We start from the raw sequence: 20,863 nt of genomic DNA, 5'->3' as shown, positions 1-20,863 counted from the left end.
CTTTAACAGAAGTACTGTCAGTATGTCATGTTTACATTTTTACATCTTGAGAAGTGATTATCCAGTTTTGATGAAACTTGTTAAGCACATTTTGAGGATACGAGATATTGAGAGTTGGAATATGAGAGAACATGGAGGCACTGTATCTGTGTACTCTTCGGTTTTCAGGATGCTAATGCTAGCTCTAATTTTGTATAAACAAAAGTTAGCATTTTGAATGATTTTTTAACACCTAACTAAAGGTAGCTTCTCCCTGTGTGAGTAACATCTAACCTAAATTTAAAAAAGGGTTGTCCTTAAGGTGTTAAACACAGTACATTAGTATATTAAGTATACATCAACAATAACTAAAAGAAAAAAACTGATTAGATAGCAAAATGATGTATTAAAAATACATAACACATTTGAGTAGAGATGAGCATTGTGTTTCTATTGAGCCAACGAAGCCGCAAGAACGGAAATGATTCAGAAAATATCACAACATATATACAAACCCTAAAACATACAGGACATTAAAACCTAAAAATGAGGAAAATCTGCAGACACTGTGTGCTGCATAGTTGCCACTGTGCCACCATCAGGTTGTTTTATGTAATTACATTGATGCTTGTGGCTTTGTACATGTTTTTTCATGGTGTGAATTCTGCCTCTGTGTTGTTGGGGTTTTCTAGGGCATTTCTTTTGTTATTCATTGTAATCATTTTTCTATATTTCACCGAACAATCACAATCCTCAGCAATTTTCCACGTTTTTTAAGTGAAGTTTTCTTTGAGGGACGTTCAGGGAAATGCAGTTTGCCACATATATATAGTGTAAACTGGAAGAAACTAAGTCAATAGGCTAACGTTTCAAATAGTGCCTTTTACAGTGTACTGTACACTGTTATATTAAATAGTATCGCAGTTTCACAGTGTTATCGTTCAGAATGTTATTCTGCATTGCACACCATCCCGCATAGCAACAGCATGTCTGAATGTTCTAGTGCTTATAATGTATGCTAATCTGTAACTGAACTGCTTTGCAATACTCCATGGGTAAGGGCATTAGTTTCGCTTTGGTGTTTAACAAATGGGAACCCGTTTATATGTAAAAGCAGTGAGTCAAAAAATAAAACAACACCAGTGATACTAACTCTTCCATAAAACAAAAAAAATACCATTGTGATACCCCTCAGCACTAGTTCATACTTGTGTAGCTTCCACAAGATGTTTGCATTGAAAAGTAGCAGAATGCAGGTCTGAAATACATTGTGAATGATTCTGAAGCATCATTCTTGTCAGCAGGCATTGATTCATTGAGACTGACTTCTCACTGGCTTATCCCCACAACGCAACTCTGCCACGAGGAATGGACCAGAAAAGGACATTATTATTTAAAAAAAACAATCCTGAATGAATTGAACAGCAGTAATTGATGCATACTGCATTTTAATGTTAACACTGAATATGTCCCTGCAGTATACAGCTGCCCTATAAACAATCTAAACAATTTTCCTTCAAAGCCAGAAGTGCTGGGAAACAAAACAATAGTTATACTCACCGAAGTGTCAAGAGCCGCCAGTTATGTTTACTGAATTGCACTTTTTTTCAGTATTACTTATTTTTTCAGAGTTATATTTATTTAGAGATAAGAACAGCTGGATGTTTGGCAGTCGGTGTAAACTAAAAATCACGTCATGTTATCAAACTATAGTGTACAGCAGAGGAGAAGTGTGGGAGCTCGTTATGTGGCATTCAGACAGGTTTCAAAAGCAGCACTTGGTTCAACAGTTAAAGCATTTAAAGATGTACCCAGAACACATTTGACATTCTTTACATATTGAAGTAAAATTGCAAATGACTTTGCGATAGAGAAGCTTCAAAGGATAGCGGGGGGAAATAATAAGGGACTTACTGGGGTATTGTTAGCCCAAGAAATGTATTTATGACCCCTTTAAAGTACAAATTGAATTTGATCTTGTTTGAAAAATAACACTTTTTTAAAGAACTGTCCTTTTGTATTGACAGCCACCGGAAAGGATCCACATTACTAACATACTTGATTTGTGGTCAAAGATATGAACCTTTATGTGTTACAATCCCTTGGGAAATCCCTTAAAATAAATAGATTTGTTTTTTCAATTGTTTAGTCCTTGGGGATAATAGCAAAGACCCTGCTGGTTGAAAAAACAAAGGAGCAAGGTTACATTTCATCATGAGAAAACCTGTCTCCAAAGGAGCCTCCACCCTTTAACAATGGACGTGGGGATGTACAGTAAACACAGGAAGTTCATAACAGGACCCATGAAGCCCTGGGCAGCTGTAGAAGTGTTCCGATTTCCATATAGCAAAGCTGTGGAGTAATGGATTCTGTTAACATAAAATGTCAAATTACATTTATTTAGTTGGTGGCACATGCTCTAAATTACTATAAGCAGTGTTCCTCAGGGTGCTGACCTGCTGTGCTTTTTATTGAGGCTTGTACTTACTGCTTATCCAGCTGGTCCCTATGCTGTGGTTTTAAAATATGTTTTTGCTAGAGATCTCCTTAAATTGAAAGAATCACAATGATTGTGGTGCTAAGAATGGTAAAAAGACCACAAGATGCCATGTGTCTTTCCACATTGGGGCCCATTCATCTGGGAGTAGGTCTGGCAACTGGGCCAATGAGGTAGGTAAATTACTTGAATGGCCATGAATGCAACATTTAAGTCTATTTCACAGATGCTCATTTAGGGAGAAACCATTGTAAATTCAGAACAGCAGATTTGGTCTTTATTTCATTATAAGCTACACTCAATCTTACTGAAGAAGCTGGGTCAAAGGTTCTCTAAAAAAAAAAAAAAACACTTTCAAATAATAATTAAAGACGCTCATTGCAAAAAAGGCAGTTTAAACCCAGGGTCAGATACAGGGTCGTTAAAAAGAAAGAGGTATGCAGCAGCTCAAATGTAGCCAGACTTGAGAAATCCATTTAAATCATTGCGTGTGAAGCCATCACAAAAAAGGATAATTGACCTTGAGCTGCTGGTTGGGGAAACGATTTCTGAATTAGGAGGCTGTTTCTGCGGAGGTCAGAGTTCAAGAGGCAGCATAAAGAGGTCAAGTAATGATGAATGAATCTATGGCCTTCCCTTACTGATAACTGAATTGCTTGTGCCAACTCCCAGCCACAAGACTGATTACCCCTTAAGTCCTAGGTCTGTGCTGGGCTGAATTAAACTATGGTTCACCACATTTAACGGCAGCCGTGTGACCAGAGGGTCACAGTCAGTTTTCCCTCTAAGGCTAAAATGCGCACATTTTTCGCAGTAGCTGGCAACAACCTTCGCACTCAGTTTACTAACTTTCACAAGTTATTATTATAAACATCAACCTCAATCGAAGTAAACCTATTATTTTGAGAGCATTCTTACAAAGCATTAACATAAGCATATTTGTGTCTGTCTTGCAGCTGATTCTCTGCTTCCCCTCTGTAAAAATGCATGTCACATTAGAGCAGAGCTCGCTTGGGCACCAGCGAGTCTACTGGTACAGGGTGGGGCGAAGCAGGCATTCTGCCTCTATAGAATGCTGCTCGGTGCTGCTCATGAACTTTACCGTTTTCAATTCGTCGTATAATTGAATACTAAAATCAGTGAAGCACAATCTACTGCATTATTTAGAAGTATAAATATTCCGGTAAACATAAATAAAAATCAAAATACTCAGCACATTAGTCAGAAATACACATTTAAGTGTATAGTAATTGAAGAAGCCATTTTTTTTTTTTTAATGAAAAGCAATGTCCCGAAGTAAGTAAGCTAAATTAATTGTGTATTTCATTATTGTTTAGTTTATTTCTTGCCACGCTACCTGCCTTTAATGAAGCTATAATTAACAATTTTTAGGCCGTTTCTTAATTGAATGTTTTTTTCTGACGACGAAGAAATTAGCTAAAAACTATTTTTCTAGCTATACAATCCTTAAAGGAAATTGATCACTTTACTGTGTAAAGCCGGATGTAGTCACTACACTACACACTGTTGGTTTCATAAAGACATTCTGTCTGGAGACACGCCTCTTTTTAAGTCTTGTAAATAACACTGCAGAATTAGGAAAGAAACAATTGAGAGGATTAATGATGCATTTACATTAAAAGGGGCACTATTTAAATTACAATCGGGTAATACATAGCAATGAACCTGTTTTAGAGCAACGAGTCAGTCAACACACCTTTATCAATGTTTCATATTTTATCCTGGTTATTATTATAATGCCAGTAAAACACTGAATTTGTGGAGTCCTGTACATAGGATTACTCTCACAAGACATTTCTGGACTGTTACTAAACTGTTTCATATTTTTTATTGTTATTGTAAATGCCAGCAATAAGCTAAACAAGTCTTTTCAAAACACCTTTATTTGTAGACTGAACTACTGTGTTAGTGGAAGACTGTAAATATGATTCTCGCAACTGTGCTGGACATTTGGTTTTCTGAACTGTTGTAATATAATTCTTAGGTTTTCCTGCTTATGTTAATGCCAGCAATGAGCCAAGTGATGTCTATAAACATTATGACAAGTTTGAAGTGTCTTCAGGTGCTTTACTTACTATTACAGCAACAAGAGTCTGATTGGGGAAAAAAAATGAATTGTGGTATGTGACAGGATTGACCGAGGTTTGAGACTCAGAGACAGTATAAAGTTCAAAAATAAAGTTTTTAATGAACAAAAATACAAAATAAACCAGCACAAGGGCCAAACAAAAAGGTTTAAACATAAAACAAACACAAAGCAAAAAGCAAAACTTAGAAAAATAAAGGTTTCCAGGCTGGGCGTTGCCTTCACTGGAACAGAAAAACAAACTGAAAACACAGCACAAACAAAACACTCCTTCTCCTTCCAGAACTCTCTCTACAACTCTCTCCCAGCCAGGGCCTCTCCCCTGTGGCTGGAGCCCAATTATTCAATAATTGCTAATTAGTCAATTAGGGCTCCAGCCACATTCTCACATGTTTTCCTGGCAGGGAGGAATTTTAACCCCCTCCCTGCCAGTCCCAACCATGTTCATAAAGACGGGGCAGTCCCCCGTCACATGGTAATATTTATTACATTTACTTATTTTAACTACCAACATTATATTTATGTTCAAATGCCACATTTAATTATTAATACATTGATAAAAAGTGGGATCGGAATTTGGTATTCCCAGAATGGAACAATTAGTAGCCCTAAAGATGGTTACAATTGAAAGCAGTGCAGACGCCAGTGTTTTATGCAGTAGTATAATTCAATTTTATGCAGGCCACCAGTTAAGCATGCAGTCTATATCTATGGTAACAACCAACAGGGCTGCATAGGATCAGAGTATGATACAAAATCAGAGGCAGAGCCACAATAAATGTCTTGTTTAAATTTAAACTAAATTGTAAAATTGTTGAGACACTTGTGTTTGAATATTGTTTCAAAATTGTACAATGCAACAAAAATATATTAAAAGGGTTAATGCGTGGCCGAAAGTTTCTCTCTGATAGTTTACCCTTTCTCAGTCAAAACGGCAAGTTTCTCAGTATCTAAAAAGCTTAGAGGGAACACTGGTCACTGTATTGTGTGAATTGGGGAGGTGTGGCAGGGTAACGTCACATCCCAGGCTGGTTACCGGCAGGAATCAGAGACGGAAAAGCTGCAGTTTTAGAGCTGTCGCGCACTTTAATGAACAAAACACTAAAACAGGAACAAACAAAACAGGGCATGAGGGCCAAAATAAAAGGTTCAAATAAAAAAAATAACACATAGACTGGGCCTTCACCTCACTACACCGTTCAAGCAAAACACACTTTAAAACTCACCCGAAACTCCATCTCCAAACGATTTAGCTTTCCTTATATACATTTGGCCACTCCCCAAATGATCTAATTGGGGAATGACCACATACTCCACAGGATTGTTGGAAGGGATTGATAAAAACACATCCTTGCCAAACTTACATTCAAAGTGAATTAATCTTTCTATAACCCCAACACAACACACACACACACGCACACACACACGCACACTATTTACACATGCCAGGCTTACACCTGCCACATGAGGCCATATATGAATAGTTCAGTATAGGAATCTCTTGGAGTTTATGGATAGCTATTTGTGATGCCTGGCCATTATTAATTATTTATTTGTAATTGTTTACTTTAAAGTAATGCAGGTGAAAGTTTAAATTCAGCAAGTTTCACAGGCTCTTTAGAGATCGTTCGCAAAGGTAAGCTTTTCACTGATGGTGAATATGTGAAGAGCTATTTGAGAATTCCCCAACAGAGACATCTGCAAAAAACTGTTCATGATCGAGCTGTGAAAATGGCAGATCAGGTTGACAAGCAGCACATAAAAAACAGAAGTTCTGATACATTTTCTTTGGTTTGCTTTGGATGAGTCAACGGATGTCTGTGATGTTGCATGTATCCTCGGGCAATATATATGTGGCAACTTAGTATGAGAAGAAATGCATGCAATTCTGCCAATGAAAAATCAAACAAGAGGCGAAGACATACTTAAAACTGTAGTGTATGTTGTTAGCGACAGCAGACACAGTTAGGGAAGCTTGTTTCACTGTGTACTGATGGTGGACCCAGCATAATGGGGAAACACAAGGGATTTGTTGCTCTTTTGTCAGAACAACAGCAATGTCCCATTTTAAGCTTTCACGGTATTACACACCAGGAAGCACTTTGTGCCCAGTCGTGTGGATTACAACTTCTTGATGTAATGGCATCAGTAGTGCGTATTGTCAATTGGATTCTTGCCTGAACCTTCAATCCCTGTCAATTCCAGTCCCTGCTGGAAGAAGTGGATTGCGAGTAGCCAGGACTTTTGATCAGTACTTTGGCTGTCCCGTGACAACATTTTTGCTTGCTTTGCTGCCTGCTTAAAACAAGTAAAGACATTCCTAGAAATAAAAGGTGTTACACATCCTTAACTTTCAGGCTGTGACTGGCTTCCAAAGTTCTATTATCTAGTGGACATTACAGGTCATTCTATCAACTTCATGTTAAACTTCAAGGACAAGAAAACACCGTCCTGTCTCCACAGCAGGCAGTCTTTGCATTTGAATCCAAATTGAATCAGTTCATCAGACATATCGAGACTGGCACACTGACTTGCTTTGAGATGTTACTAATGTTTTGAGATTTATGCATGGTAGAGGATCCTCGCAACAATCTAGATCTTGTGGTGTTTACATTTGATCTGCTAATGTCGTTCTAGTCTCGTTTTGTGGACTTTCGCAGACACAGCACTTTGTTCAAGTTCATGATTCATCCCCATGAAACTTGTGTGGAAGCACTGGACTTTGACAGTGATTCCGGGCATCTCAGTCGGAGATTTGGAGCTGGAAGTTGTCGACTTCAAGGAATCAGACATTTGGGTTGAAAAGTTTCGCACTCTAAATTAATATCTGGAAAGCCTTGCTCGGCAACGCGCAGAACTATCAAAACTGTACAAATGGACTGATTTTAAGAAATTAGAGCACGAAGAGAACCTCATTCTGCAATCTTGGAATGAACTTCCACTTACATACGGCACAATGCAGAATGGCAGTTTTACTCTCTTAACAATGTTTAGCTCCACCTATATATACGAACAGCCTTTCTCCCACTTGAATCACATCAAAAACAATGTGCGCTCAAGATTAACAGAAGAAAGCCTGAATGCTTGCATGAAGCTAAACTTGACCAGCTATGAACCTGACTTCAAAGAAATTAGCAAAATGATGCAGCAGCAGAAGTCACTGAACAGAACGCACTGTCAGTACAATAACCTTTTTTTTTTTTGCACTTTAAATTACATACAGTCTGGGTTTATGATTGGCTCCTTGCATACCAGTTGCTCTAAATTTCCAGTCAGTTTAGCTGTCTTGCACAAAAACTACAAATTCATTATCCTACCATATAATGTAATCCAGCTATCCGGTAAAGCCAAGTCTGGGTTATTATATGATGAAAAGAGGCCATATTAATGTCTGTAATTACAATGCAATACATTAAGGACATGTGCACAGTCTAAGTCAGTACACCACGATGATGGATAATGCTTGAATTATCGCTCTTTTGTTTTATTATAATATTTCTAATGAGTCTCCTATTGCTTGTTCCTTTGGATTTACTGTGTCATTACAAAGCTTCTTTTATGTATTTAATTAAAGGTTTTGCGCTTTCTTTTTCATAAAGGACACAGCACAGTGGATATTCATGTATTGCCATGTTTTCCATGTATAATATACCCTGGTGTTCGCTAAAAATCCTAATTGATCCTCAAATTGGCAGAGTTAGCAGCAATCCCTGATTTCTGGTAGTGCTTGGTAGTCTTAGTGCTCCTGTCTCAGAACATTTCAATTCTGGGCTTTCGTATTTTTGAGTTTTACATTGCCACATTGCTTTGTGCGTTGACTATTTATTAATAACTAAAACATATTGAAAAAGATAAGGAGTGTTCAATCTAAAGGGCATTTCTAGGGCATAAATGGTTAAAGCAACTGGGGTGGACAGACACTGACTTGAAGATCCTGCTGTGCTGGAAGTTGCTGCCGGAGCAGAATTTAGATTCCAGTTGTAACTGTGGTTTGGATTATATTCTGAATTGAAATATACTGTACAGATGCAAAATGTTAGTACTGTACATCCACATGGGAATTAGCACGTCAGTTTTTTAACAGAGTCATGAGCTCGAGTGGAATGACAGCAATGAGCAGGTAGGACCGAAGCGAGCAGGGCCCATGCAAGTGGAATCTGATGGGTGACATTTCAACTGATTTGATCTCCCAGGCAGGTTTGGAAATAGCAGCAGGGTGTAATGTGTTTGCCACATAGCATAGTAGAAGTATCCTAGAAGTATTGTCAGGAATTGTTATGTTATCACAATGGATTTGCAGGAGTTTTTGTCCCAGACTAGTCAGACACAACAGGAGTAGTACTCGCAGATGTTTAAGAGACAAGGTTTTGAGATCAATCGGCTACAGCACTAGGACCGGACAAGCATAGATCACACAACCGCCCCCATCCCCCCTTTGTACATTTTTTAATGTTCTTATAGATTGTAAATCTGTATTTACATTTTTTTAATTATGGGATTTACGCAGGGTGAGCAGATGATGCCATGCAAGCCTAAGGCTTCAGTTTGCAACACCACCTGCTGATTAACAGATGTATTTCAGTTATAGTCCTTGAGATTCCAGTTTAGCCACAGAGGGCTCTCTAGCACTGCAAAAACAAGATATGGCTGGTTAAACGAATGTCCCAATAGACTAACCTTAATTTTGCCGCAAATTTGTCATCGCTGCATATGCCGTTCCCACTGTAATTTCCTTTCAGAAAAAAACAATGTATTTATGTTATAATACAAGGGGATATAATCCTTTAATAAAAAATTTAAATATCAGGTTTCTGGTCACATACTGTACATTTTAGTATGCAGCTGTAATTGCTGTACAAAACACTAAATATTCTGCAGGTATGGTAGTTCAGAGGGGCTTCATAGAATTGTATTAACTGTCAATTTCAGTTAAAAAAAAATACTTCAGTGCATTTCTGCTATAATACTATTTATTTATGTATTTTACTTTGGATGACAAGTAATGGGTCTGTGTTACATATAACGAAGCTTCAGAATTAATCTCGCTAATACAATTTTCCTCAGCCTGACACTTGCCAGATATGCAAATGTCATATACATAATTTCTGTTTCGTATTTGCCAAGCTGTCTCCAGATATACCAATTAATAATGAAAAGTACAGCGATAAGAACAAGCAGAATCAATGCCATTCACCTTGGCTGCTCAGCAGCAGACAGACGTGGTTCTGGGTCTTTTCAAAGAGCAACACCTGTGTTGCTAGTAAGTACAGTACATGCAACATGAAAGTGGTGTGATTGAGGCTAACTCACACCACCACCACGCTGCTTTCCTGCAGCTTTCACTCTGTCTTCACTGTACTTTCAAGCTACTGTCCTGCACATCTCCCCCACTCTAACGCTTGTGGTGAAGGAAAGCAACTGCAGCAGCACAGTACTCATTTATGACTGCAACAGTCAATAACAGATACGCATCAACAAAAATAGATATATTTCTGAAGCAATTATGTGCATTTTTAAGGAGGTAATTATTCATATGAAAAACCTAAATAAAAGTGTTTTTCCCCCAACAGAAAGAAAATGATAATTATATTAATCCCGAATAGGCTGCTTATTCCACTAACTCCGCTTTGCACCTTATAACGCCTTGAGTGTGCGGTTATATCATGTCAACCCATCCCATCATGCCTTAAAGCTTCATTAAAACATGGCTACCACTTGTCAATATTGAGAACTGAGCCCCCAGTATCAAGCTATAAAATAAAAAATAATACTAGTACACATTGGTCTGACCTGTGAATTAAACTGTTGGACGTGGTCATAGCCTATGTGAAATATTAAAGTGTAATGACCTTTAAATCAGCTGTAGAGTCTTTGCTTTGGAGTGCAATTTTTATTTTCTGCAGCAGCAGTGTTGAGAAGTGATGAAGATCGCTAGTCTCAGGGGAACAAACGTACTGTCTTCACAACTCAAACCAGGAAACAGGAGACAATGTTTACGGTATCTGTTTAAAGACTATACACTAAAAGTAAGTTGGTGGATAGTTATATTTTAGGATCTGTAACACTATTCAACAAACTATTGTGCATGACTGAACAGTGTGTGTTTGCTAGATGTCAGCATGTACCCTTCTGAAATACTGCAGACTTGTTTTGCCCCAAAAACGAAGAGTACCACTTTTCTGTTGTAACTTGGTGCTGTATCTATGGAAAGTCTGAGATGGCTAGGCCTGTTGCTGGCCACTCAAAGGTAAATAGTTTACATTTTAAAAAGGACATGGTGGTTGCAACATACTATTGTGCATTCATATAGCTGAATAAAAGTCCAATAGACACACATTTAGACACTGTCTTCTTCAGTAAGAAGGTGAATATTTTGTATTAGTTTAATTCAGAATGTTTGGGGTTATGGAATATCAATATAACAGCTCTATGGATCTAGACATTTTGAAAACTACTTTGAGGCAAGCACACAAGAAAACAGTGCTAGACTTTTAGGTTGGACTGTTTTTGTAGTTACATGTTAGCCTTTGGTGAAGCAAGAGAGAAAAAAGTCAAATATGATTTAAAATGAACATGTTGTCTGGGCAGGCAAACTGAGGCACTTCTAAGATCTTCTCCCTTTCATGGCCAATGACCTATTTTGTATTAAAGCTTTGGAACCTATTTGTCTCATATAAACCTCGCCATATCATGCACATAAGCTAGCCCACACTATTGATCCAGATTCCAATCACAGTGTCATTGGGGTCATCTTTCTTATTAATTCAACTGGCAGGTGAAAACTTGGAAAATGGATATTGCATTGTTACAAAGCTGTTAGGATCAGCAATTCAAACAAGCAATCCCTTATGAAAACCCAGTAAAACTGCAGTGAAAATGAAGAAATTGTCCAAATCAACAGCAACTTAAGGATAGATTTACTAAGCTTTTGCTACATGTTGTAATGCCCCCATATTTCAATGGTACTGGCTACAGTCAATGGTTCTAACTAGAGTCAGGCACTGTCGTGAGGATTTAGGGTGTTTCTAGCAGACTTCAACCATTATATATTTATGTTTTAATCCAATATTAAACTGTAGGATATAGTCCACGATGTCATACAAATTTAATAGGTTACATAATTGGTGCAAAATATTCTTCTGTAATATTTAATATGGTGTCACTTTGAGTGATGGAAAAAAAAATGTTCAGAGATTTAGTCATGACTGAGATGGTATCTGTATATGTCTAAGTGTCAGCAATTCAAATTGAATTAGGGCATTCTTTTACTGAATTAATCTGAAATTCAGTTAGGATGTTAGAAACATTCATGCATATTTGAAGTGTGTGTTACGAAATGCAGTTCAAGATTAACAGTATAACTACATGGTTATATTCTGTTATTTACATGACTGGGCTGGAGTCGTACCATTGCCATGTACTATAAGTCTGACCAAAACACGTCACATATACAACATATATTTCTGGTCTTATGACTTAATAGGGGCATGAAACATATTAAATACATTTGAATCTTAATAAATGCAATGAGTTACAGGTCAATCACAGAAATGCAGGATTCAGATACCAAAAGGGTACAGAACTGGAACAGGCTGACCATGAGGAAGACCTTGGCCTTGAAGTATCCTCGTTGCTTTGAGCAAAACAAGCAGGCAGTGTGATGAGTACAAGTCAAGTGAGGCTATGATGAGTTTGTTTAATGCAGTGGTGAGACCGAGGATATGACGTTTGTTTAATGCAGTGGTGAGACCGAGGATATGATGAATATTTAATGCAGTGGTGAGACCACGCTTGCAACACAGCGTACAATTCTTTGTAGAAAGTCCAGTGAGGAGCAACCAGCCTAATCCCAGGCTTTGCGGGAAAGAGTTATGTTCATAGGTTGACGAAACTGAATCTGTTCAGTCCAGAATAAAAAAGGATTACCCTTGCTGCGGAGACAGTTGAAAACTGAGTGGATACAGATTTGATTTCTTATGTTTTAACAGGATCAGCCTATAAAAAGGGGCTGACCTTTGAGTTATAAATCCAAACCAGGTCGTTCTTGAAATCATGCATGTGAACACTTCAGCAACTTGGACATTTTAATATCACACCTTTTTGAAGATAGAATTCAATATGAAAGTAAAATTAGGAGGTCTAGGGAAGGACAGTAGCTGAGCTTCAACACTATTAGAAGATTATAACAGAGCCATAATTGCGTATTATATATAGCAGAACAGTTCAGCTGTTAAAGGTCAGAGAGATGATTGATTGTGCATAACAATGGAATCTTTTTTGATTATTTTTTGATTATGTTTGCATTCTCAAGTGGCTTTGGGCTGCTGCTGTTCATCATTAACGCTTGTTGGATTCTTGCCACATTGTCTACATTTAGTCACCAGCGTCCTCATATACATATCTCTTGAGTTGTTCCAGTGCTGCTGTTATCATCACACAAGCATTTAATAATATATACAGTATGCAGTCTCATTCATTCCTTTTTTAAAGATGTACTTATTAGCCTACCTCTTATCATCTTCAGTTTTACACTCTGGTAAAACGCTGATTATTCAGATGTATTTACTGGATATTAAAAGTAAAGCAGGGGTGTGTAATATATATATATATATATATATATATATATATATATATATATATATATATATATATACACACACACACACTGCTGTGCAAAAGTCTTAGACATGTTGCATTTTTCACCTCTGATGCATTATGAGCATCAACAATTTACTCAAAGCCTCCACTAGTGTTTTCTACTATTATAACAACCTTGACTTGCATAAAGAAGGAAATACATTGAGTGAAATAGCTTGCATCACTTGATTTTCAAGGTGTGGTATCCGAAGCATAATCAACAAGTACAAAGAAACATCATCTGTAATTGACAAATCCAGGACTGGAAGACCCAAAAGGCTGTCTAACAAGGATGAGCAATACTTTGAAGATAATATCCTTAAGGAATAGAAAGAAGACAAGTGTAGAACTGACACAGATGCTTAAATTCAGTGGTAGTCCTGACAGTAAAATACTGTACAGTAATGCCATTTTAATTCAAAGGCCATTCACATAACACCACACGGCAGTTAAACTAGGCAATCACTTCTCAAATATACTGTAGTAACATAGGATTCTGCAGCCTTGAGTAAACATAACCGTGATCATATAACAAGTTGCTTATCCATGATGACTTGTTTTGATTGCGTTGACGTATTGTCTTCAGTGATTGAGCACCATTGACATTTGTATACTGTATTTAAACTGCTGATGCGCGGAGGGACGCTTTTGCCAAGTGTAATCATATCGGTTTGCTTTTAAGAATCAACCGCTTAGAAGAATCAAATCATCTGGGATGGATGCGATTCTTATAACCGGAGTGCACTGTATTTAAATCTGCTACTGTTCACTTCACTAATAAAATTTGTCTCACAAAATTCAAAACAGTTATCCATTATAAAAACATACTTTGACCTTATTGTTTAGATTTGTACATGAATTGTGTTTTCTGGGCACTCTTTGTATAAGACGTCTGGAGCCTCTAGTAGCGGGTATGGATTGGGTTACCTAGTCATGTTGTTGAGGCAGAATCACTTGGGTCCTTTCAGACCCAACTTGACAAAGCTTTGAGATCAATCAGCTACAAGAAACCAGAACAGCTTAGATGGGCTGAAAGGCCTCACTAATGTTTGTACATTTTCTTATGTTCTACTCAAACATTATTTATCTAAATCTTACCATTCCTATTCTCAAAACACTATTCTTCTTGTTATTCAAAGAACAGCACTTTTTGAATGTATTTTTGTAGCTATTAAAGGAACATGCTTATGAAGGCTGCCAAGTTAAAGGGTGTAATTAAATGTTCATAAGGCATTTAGGATCATGTGCTGTCATTGCTAACTTGCACTTTTCTCTCTCTTGAGTCTCTGCAGGTAACAGGTAGGATGGTGGCTGGGGAGGCTAGTGTGCACAGCTCCCTGGTGGCTTGCTGGCAGCCTATTCTGCTCCTGATGCTGGGTACTGTCCTGTCAGGCTCAGCCACAGGCTGCCCAGCTCGCTGTGACTGTAATGCCCAGGAGCGATCGGTGCTGTGCCATCGCAAACGGCTAATGACCATACCTGAGGGTATCCCAACTGAGACGCGCCTTCTGGACCTCAGCAAAAATCGCATCAAGACCATTAACCCAGACGAGTTTGCACCCTTTCCCCACCTGGAGGAACTGGAGCTCAACGAGAATGTCATCTCCACCATCGAGCCTGGGGCCTTCAACAACCTCTACGGCTTGAGGACGTTAGGGCTGCGCAGCAACAAGCTGAAGCTCATTCAACTGGGGGTTTTCACAGGGCTGAGCAACCTCACCCAATTGGACATTAGCGAGAACAAAATTGTCATACTGCTGGACTATATGTTCCAGGACCTTTACAATCTTAAGGCTCTGGAGGTGGGGGACAATGACCTAGTGTTCATCTCCCACCGAGCCTTCAGTGGCCTCACCAGCCTAGAGCAGCTGTCCCTGGAGAAGTGCAACTTGACCTCTATCCCCACGGAAGCACTCTCCCACCTCCATGGCCTGATCGTGCTCCGGCTGAGCCACCTCAATATTAACGTGGTCAGGGACTATTCCTTCAAGCGGCTATACAGGCTCAAGGTCCTCGAAATCTCCCACTGGCCGTTCCTGGACACCATGACCTCCAACTGCCTGTATGGCCTCAACTTGACCTCCCTCACCATTACGCATTGTAACCTTACCACCATTCCTTACATGGCTATCCGCCACTTGGTCTACCTGCGCTTCCTGAATTTATCCTTTAATCCAATACACACAGTGGAAGGAGACATGCTCCACGAATTGCTTAGGCTCCAGGAGTTTCACTTAGTGGGTGGTCAATTGGCCACTATAGAGCCTTATTCCTTCAAGGGGCTGAACTACCTACGGATCCTCAATGTCTCAGGCAATTATCTCTCCACACTGGAGGAGTCTGCCTTCCATTCAGTGGGCAACTTGGAGACCCTTATCCTGGATAACAATCCTCTGGCTTGTGATTGCCGTCTACTGTGGGTCTTCCGTCGCCGCTGGAGGCTCAATTTCAACCGGCAGCAGCCTACCTGCTCCGCACCAGAGTTTGTCCAGGGCAAAGAGTTTAAGGATTTCCCAGACATACTCCTGCCCAATTATTTCACCTGCCGTAAATCCAGAATCCGGGAACGGAAGCCCCAGCAGGTGTTTGTGGACGAGGGTCACACTGTTCACTTTGTGTGCCGGGCAGATGGGGATCCAGTACCCGTGATAAGGTGGGTGTCCCCTCGCAAGCACCTAATCTCAGCAAAGACCAACGGGCGTCTGACAGTGTTCCCCGATGGCACACTAGAGGTGCGTTATGCCCAGATACAGGACAATGGCACCTATGCTTGCATCGCCAGCAATGCGGGAGGCAATGACACTGTGGTTGCTCATTTACACGTCCGCAGTTACTCTCCAGATTGGCCCCACCAGCCCAACAAGACCCTGGCCTTTATCTCTAATCAGCCTAATGAGAATGGCTCCAATGGGACACGAGCCACTGTTCCCTTCCCGTTCGACATCAAGACACTGATAATTGCGACCACCATGGGCTTCATTTCCTTCCTTGGGGTGGTGTTATTCTGCCTGGTCCTCCTCTTCCTCTGGAGCAGGGGCAAGGGCAACACCAAGAACAACATTGAAATTGAGTATGTGCCCCGCAAGTCTGACGCCGGCATAAGCAGCAGCACAGCCGATGCTCCTCGCAAGTTCAATATGAAGATGATATGATAGGCCAAAGGCATGGAAGGAAGGAATGGAAAAATGTAAAACAACCCCTCCCCAACCGCCTGACTCCCAGGATGTTATTCTCAACAAAAAAAGAACAATCCTAACTTCGAAGCTGGGATGGCGATGTTTGTTGTTGGTTTTTTTTTTGCTTTGTTTTGTTCATTCAATCCTCCCTGGATGTTTAATCAAGACTTATTACAGATGGGCTATCATGGACCACTTCTTTGAAACCAAACTTTGTGTACTGGATTCAGACGTGGATTTTTATGGAAAAAAAAGGAAATTAAAAAACAATTAAATGAGCCGTTTTAAAAAAGTTTCCTATCATTAGCCGGAATGCGAGAGGCAGATCTCTCCCTGCAGAGTCTTTATGCCTTTATTTATTTATTCCATTTTTTTTAACTAAAAAAAGATAATTTGTTTTATGGAAATGATAACTAGGTAGTATCCTTGAATAGGGGTTGGTGAACACATAGCTTCAGTCTTGAAAGTTGAGTCTTTTCTACGTGAACATTTGTTTTTAACAGAGAAATATCTTTTCACCTATATTTTCATTGACAGAAACAGTACTGTGCAGTAGTAGTGATTTCACAAAGATTTAGTGGGCTCCAACAAAGGCGGGGATCCAGTATCAACACTGTAAAAATAGATATTATATACAGTATATAAATATCTCCCCCTTTCAACACAGAACTGTTTTACATAATGTTTTAAGGACTGCTTTTAAACATTCTCTTATTTTGTAGAGCTTTGAATTATTTAAAAATGAGAAATACTTCCATCGCTATAACAGTCAAAGACTGTTTCATTAACTGCAAGCTTGATTTAATTAATCAAATAAGGTTGTTCACAAAAGATTCCTTAAAACAGTTAGAGTATTCAAGTTTTGGTGCGCAGAGCCCAATATTTCATATTACACACGGACATATAATTTCAGGTAGCCAGCAATACCTCTAATACAGTGACCAGTAGTCAGTTTGCGCAGTTTGCAAGACGAAGGGAGAGCTGGAGTCTTTATTTTAAGCTCTGTTCAGCAAAAGGTCATGTGTTCACTTACCCACGGAGCAGTATCAGATTAATACTACCTTTTGACCAGGAATATTTTCCAAAAAGTGTGACAGAATAAAAATGTCTTAACAAAACATGTATAGTATTTCTGTTTGACCCCCATCCATGAAAAGAATCTTACATTTACTAGAATTTGAGTCGTGTCCATATTATTATTTGTTTCTGAAAATACGGTTGCAAAAATCTAAGGTGTTTTAAAATGATGTTTATGTACAAACCGGAATAAAGAGCACACCCACAGTGAGCCTGTATAATATGGGTAGGGGGTCGTGGCAGGCTGTTAGCATTTTTGGCCCAAGGTGGCTGAAGCATAAAAGCCATTAAACAGCTAGTTGCCATAATTTGGTATACCAAAGGCTCACTTTGTCACATGTGTACTTTACTCTGGTTCTGCCTGCTTTCCTGTGGGAAGCGGCTCCTACTAGACATGCAAAAATGAAGGAATTGGAAACTTTTTTATGTTAACCCAGGATTACAATGAACTTCTTTTAATTAAAAAAAAAAAAAAAGTAATTAATTGTTCTGTGCAATAAAGGTAATATGCAGATTTCTTTTTTTTTTTTTTTTTTAAATCAACACAATTTTCTTGGTGTTAAATTGTTTGATGAAAATATGGTATGTTGTATTAAACATCTATGGCGTTTTTTTTTTTTAACTAATGGTTCAATTATTAATTCAAACATGGGGAACACTATTATTATTATTATTATTATTATTATTATTGCATATTTTTAAACATTAACAAAGACATTTTCATCAGTGTCCACACAAACCAATGAATCTAGACAGTATCACAAAATGTAATATTTACCCTAGGGTTACATTTCAATTATGGTTTCTATTGTCTTTATAACACCTTTCAAAAAGAATGAAATTATGATTCAAACAAGCGTGTCCGTGACATTCATCACACGTCAGGACTGCAAATCCCAATAGTAACATAAAAATAGTGTGTGCTCTAAAGTGCAGTTTCATCATAACTTAATACATTAGGGTTGCCATGTCCGGGAATCAGCATCTGTGTCTGACTGGCTTGTACAAAATTTACAGCCAACACAAATTATTACACCAATGCAAATGATTTAATTGCGCTACTCCGAAGACCCTACCTCACCGCTCAGAGGAGAGGAGCCCCTCTGGTAGTCCAGGAAGCAAGTTAGCCCCCACTCTGGGCATACTAGCTATGCTTTGTTGAGCAAGTGATATGTCAGCGAGAGAAGCGAATATAGATTTCAACGGCCTTTTTGTTTCTTTTATGTAATTATCAGCTGTTAGTTGATGCTGGCTTTAGTTGTTGAAGTAGCAGCTCTGAAACAGAAGGCAGACCAGTCACAAAGCTTTTTACCCATTGTACTTTGTCCTTGTACCCGAGAGCAAGCTGGGGTGGCTGCGTTCAGCTTCCCTCTGTTAATCATCATGGCTCTTGAGCTACAATATACAATTTTAAACCTAATTACGACACTCAAAACTTTAACATGTTTTTTAAAGTGTACTTCCACTGCACAGCTGTCTTACAGCAACTAGCACACAGTGTGGAGATGAAATAAGTTTTAAACTCTCTACTATTGTACTGTACATTACCTATTATCATGCTCTTTATCTTGTGAAAATGAATCTGCGATGTGTCCTATGATACAGGTAGGTCTCTCTTTGTTTGTCAAACCGTTTTACAAGCAAATTTAGGGTTTTTATGATCTCATTACCCCATTGCCTACCTGCATTCATTAATTAAATAATATGCTCCCTTTTGTGAAATAAAATTTTAGATACAACTCTGGCACCTTTTTGAAATGGTAAGGTTTTCATTGGTTTAATTAGACTATAGTTCATTTATGTCTTGCAGAAATGCAGTGAGTTTACATTTCAGTATCCTCCAGTACCTTTTGGACACAAAGAACATTTAGCAAATCACTGACCGATTGTATTTTCATGCACACAAGTTATGATGATTGAGCATTACATATGCTGTTTGACCGATTTTTCACACCCTGTGCCCTATTCAGACAATATATACTGTTGTGTTTTCAATTATCATTGGACTTCAGAGCTTTATTAATTATAACACTCTGAATTTTAATTTTCACCTTTCTCACTTGTATTAACAAATACAGAATTAACAGGATTGTATAGTACATTGGTTCAGAGTAGTGTTTCATTATAGTTGGAAGTGTACAAGTAGGCTACTGTACCACTAGTATAAAAACATATTTACATTAAAGACTCTGCATTTTATTTCAGATTCTTGCTGCTCCAGTACGCTTAAAAAGGGTGAGTGTTTTGTGGGGTATTTATACTTGTAAGCACTTCTTATACAGCCAGCTATATTGATTTTAGTAGAATAACTATAAAACTGAACAAGCATGAACAATCATGTCCACGGCGCTCTTTGCTGTTTTGTTTAATGCATTTTCTGATTTATTTTGCCACCTGGTGGCAAGACTAATGAAATGCAGTTTACAGCCACAGAGGAATACAAAAAGATTTTAGACCACATACAGAACTGGGCAGAAACGTGGCAAATTAAATTAAATGTCAACAAATGTAAAGGGGGTTAGCCGGTCACAACAATAGATATATTATACCAAATAGGGGGGATAAAAATGAAACAGACCAACCAGGACCAGAGAACACTGTTGAAATGAAGTGGAGAAGGAGTCACTTTTTCACACAGTGGTGAGGGTGTGGATGAAGGAGTCACTTCACACAGTGGTGAGGGTGTGGATGAAGGAGTCACTTCACACAGACAGTAGTGAGGGTGTGGATGAAGGAGTCACTTCACACAGACAGTGGTGAGGGTGTGGATGAAGGAGTCACTTCACACACAGCGGTGAGGGTGTGGATGAAGGAGTCACTTCACACAGACAGTGGTGAGGGTGTGGATGGAGTCGTCACTTCACACAGACAGTGGTGAGGGTGTGGATGAAGGAGTCACTTCACACAGACAGTGGTGAGGGTGTGGATGAAGGAGTCACTTCACACAGACAGTGGTGAGGGTGTGGATGAAGGAGTCACTTCACACAGACAGCGGTGAGGGTGTGGATGGAGTCGTCACTTCACACAGACAGTGGTGAGGGTGTGGATGAAGGAGTCACTTCACACAGACAGTGGTGAGGGTGTGGATGAAGGAGTCACTTCTTCACACAGACAGCGGTGAGGGTGTGGATGAAGGAGTCACTTCTTCACACAGTGGAGAGGGTATGGATGAAGTCACTTCTTCACTCAGACAGTGGTATGGATCGGGCTACAAAGTCATGTTGGCAGAAAAGTGGCTTCTTTAAAAACCAGCTTGATGAAGTTCTGAGATCAATCAGCTACTGGGAACCAGACAAGCTCATGTGGGCCGAATGCCTCCTTAATCTGTGTCAATCCTGCCGGAAGATATCTAAATGCTTTTTTTTTATAATGAACCTTCTTCAAGCTTGA

General features: G+C 38.9%; 1 protein-coding gene across 7 annotated transcripts in view; it reads left to right on the top strand.

Annotated features, from left to right (window-relative positions):
- Positions 1 to 20,250, top strand: part of LOC117964194 (leucine-rich repeat and immunoglobulin-like domain-containing nogo receptor-interacting protein 1) — a 533,294-nt gene extending 513,044 nt beyond the window's left edge. For 4 of the 7 annotated variants that reach the window (XM_058998459.1, XM_058998461.1, XM_034906929.2 and 1 more), the window contains one exon: positions 14,513 to 20,250. In XM_058998459.1, the coding sequence (XP_058854442.1) occupies positions 14,525 to 16,372 (1,848 nt within the window). In that variant the 5' untranslated portion in view covers positions 14,513 to 14,524 and the 3' untranslated portion in view covers positions 16,373 to 20,250. Of the gene's footprint in view, positions 1 to 14,503 lie in introns of all 7 variants that reach the window. The other 3 variants (XM_058998460.1, XM_034906928.2, XM_034906931.2) reach the window with 1 other exon arrangement.
- The last annotated feature ends 613 nt before the right edge of the window (positions 20,251 to 20,863 follow it).

The sequence above is a fragment of the Acipenser ruthenus genome, chromosome 24 (assembly GCF_902713425.1).
Source record: "Acipenser ruthenus chromosome 24, fAciRut3.2 maternal haplotype, whole genome shotgun sequence".
In the NCBI taxonomy this organism is placed as follows: domain Eukaryota; kingdom Metazoa; phylum Chordata; class Actinopteri; order Acipenseriformes; family Acipenseridae; genus Acipenser; species Acipenser ruthenus.
This window is presented reverse-complemented; position numbering and strand designations above follow the sequence as displayed.